The 1,570-nt window shown below is 30.7% G+C and overlaps 1 protein-coding gene across 1 annotated transcript; it reads right to left on the reverse strand.

Moving 5' to 3' along the window:
* Window positions 1-8: 8 nt before the first annotated feature.
* LOC108975315 lies at window positions 9-820 on the reverse strand (the record flags this gene model as incomplete). Its single annotated transcript, XM_018943705.1, has 3 exons — window positions 756-820; window positions 271-693; window positions 9-188 (listed from the first exon to the last, which is right to left on the reverse strand). Coding segments are annotated over exons 2-3 (549 nt in total), but the record flags the coding sequence as incomplete, so codon positions are not given.
* Between the last annotated feature and the right edge of the window lie 750 nt (window positions 821-1,570).

The following is a 1,570-nucleotide window of genomic DNA, read 5'->3' on the forward strand; positions in this document are numbered from 1 at the left end:
AACAAAACATCCGATATTAATTTACGCGCCAATACACTGGCAACCACATCATCTGGGTCATTGTTGTTTTGTTGGTTACTGTTATTTTGTGATTTCAGGTGTTTGCACGCTATTTTAATTAAATTATCTTCCTCGGTAATTTTAAGGTTTTTTAGTCTATGTTGTGTTGTTAATGTTTTTGGTGGAGTCTATAATTTAAAAAAATAAGTTTTACATATTTATGTGAATATTTATATATTTATATAGATTTTACAAACTACTTATTTTTACCTCTTCTAAACTATCATATTCCATTGAACATGTGYTAGGTGCACTTTCCTCTTGATTCTCGAGAAAATTTAGAATATTATAGAACCGTAATGTTGGCTCATAAATATCCTCAAATCCAGCTCCAGACTTTTTGCTTCTTTGCACTTTGTTGAATTCTTTTCTGTATGTTGTCCTATATGTATTAATTTTTTTAACCACCATATCTCTGTTTGCGTCGAGAYATTTTTCTTTTAATTTTAAAACTAATTTTTCGTGTGCTTCAGCTTTCATTATTCTGTTGCTATATTTTTTGCTTTTTATTAGCCATAATGAAGGTGATTCTTTATAAAGTTCAAGGAATTCGGTCCAAAACTGTTTGTCATCACTCATAATTAAAATAAATGCGTTGTTTCCTTTTTTGGTTTGATGTTAACTTCACAAAAACTGAAACAAAACTGAGCTAATTTCGCCATATGCTACGCAAATTCACTGCGCAGTATACAGACTTGTGTAAAAATATTAAAATCGTTTTGATATTGCTCAGTTCACTGCACAAGTAGCACAAACACCCCCATACACTACACAAACGCACTGTGCAGTGCTAGACTTGTACAGTTTACTTGTGTGGTCTATGGCCGGCATTACTACAATTTTAACAAATAAGGTGAATTCCTTACTATAAATCTAGCAAATGTTCGCTGTCGAACCTGCACCTTCTCTATGCTTTAAGCAGAGAATGTAAAGCTCAGTATATACAGCACAGTATATACAGTAGWTAACATTTCTTAGGGGTGAATAGCGGCCATCTTGGGTTTTCAGAGGTAGCAACGCAGTGCTGTATATATTGAGGTAGTAAATACTTAACAAATTTATTCTATTAAATAACAAAACTTTAAATACTGTTGCTAAATATAAAAGGAAATTATTTATTAATGCCATATATTTATTAACATTTGATTTAAACGTCATAGTTTGTCATGTTTCGCCCATTAAAATATCATTTACTGATAGTCAGATATTCCTTAAATAGTAAGTTCTTATTAATAAAATGCAGCCTTGTTCTTAGATTTCTCGGTGGTGAGTTTTCTTCTGAATGTATTGGTTTACAATTAAGAGACGGGAAACATAAAACGGTTTGTATTCGTAACTTTTTGAAATATTATTACCAATAATTTTAATCTAGAAAGCAGATATTGAGGCATTTGAAGCTGGATTTTTAATACATCGTTCTAATTTTCATCCGTATACTATTTACAATAAAACTGATAGAAACGGTACAATATCTATTTCTTTATAAGTATGTGAAAGCATATAAATGTAT

This window comes from Bactrocera latifrons, unplaced genomic scaffold, assembly GCF_001853355.1.
Source record: "Bactrocera latifrons isolate USDA-ARS-PBARC rearing strain unplaced genomic scaffold, ASM185335v1 scaffold_1133, whole genome shotgun sequence".
Classification (NCBI taxonomy): Eukaryota; Metazoa; Arthropoda; class Insecta; order Diptera; family Tephritidae; genus Bactrocera; species Bactrocera latifrons.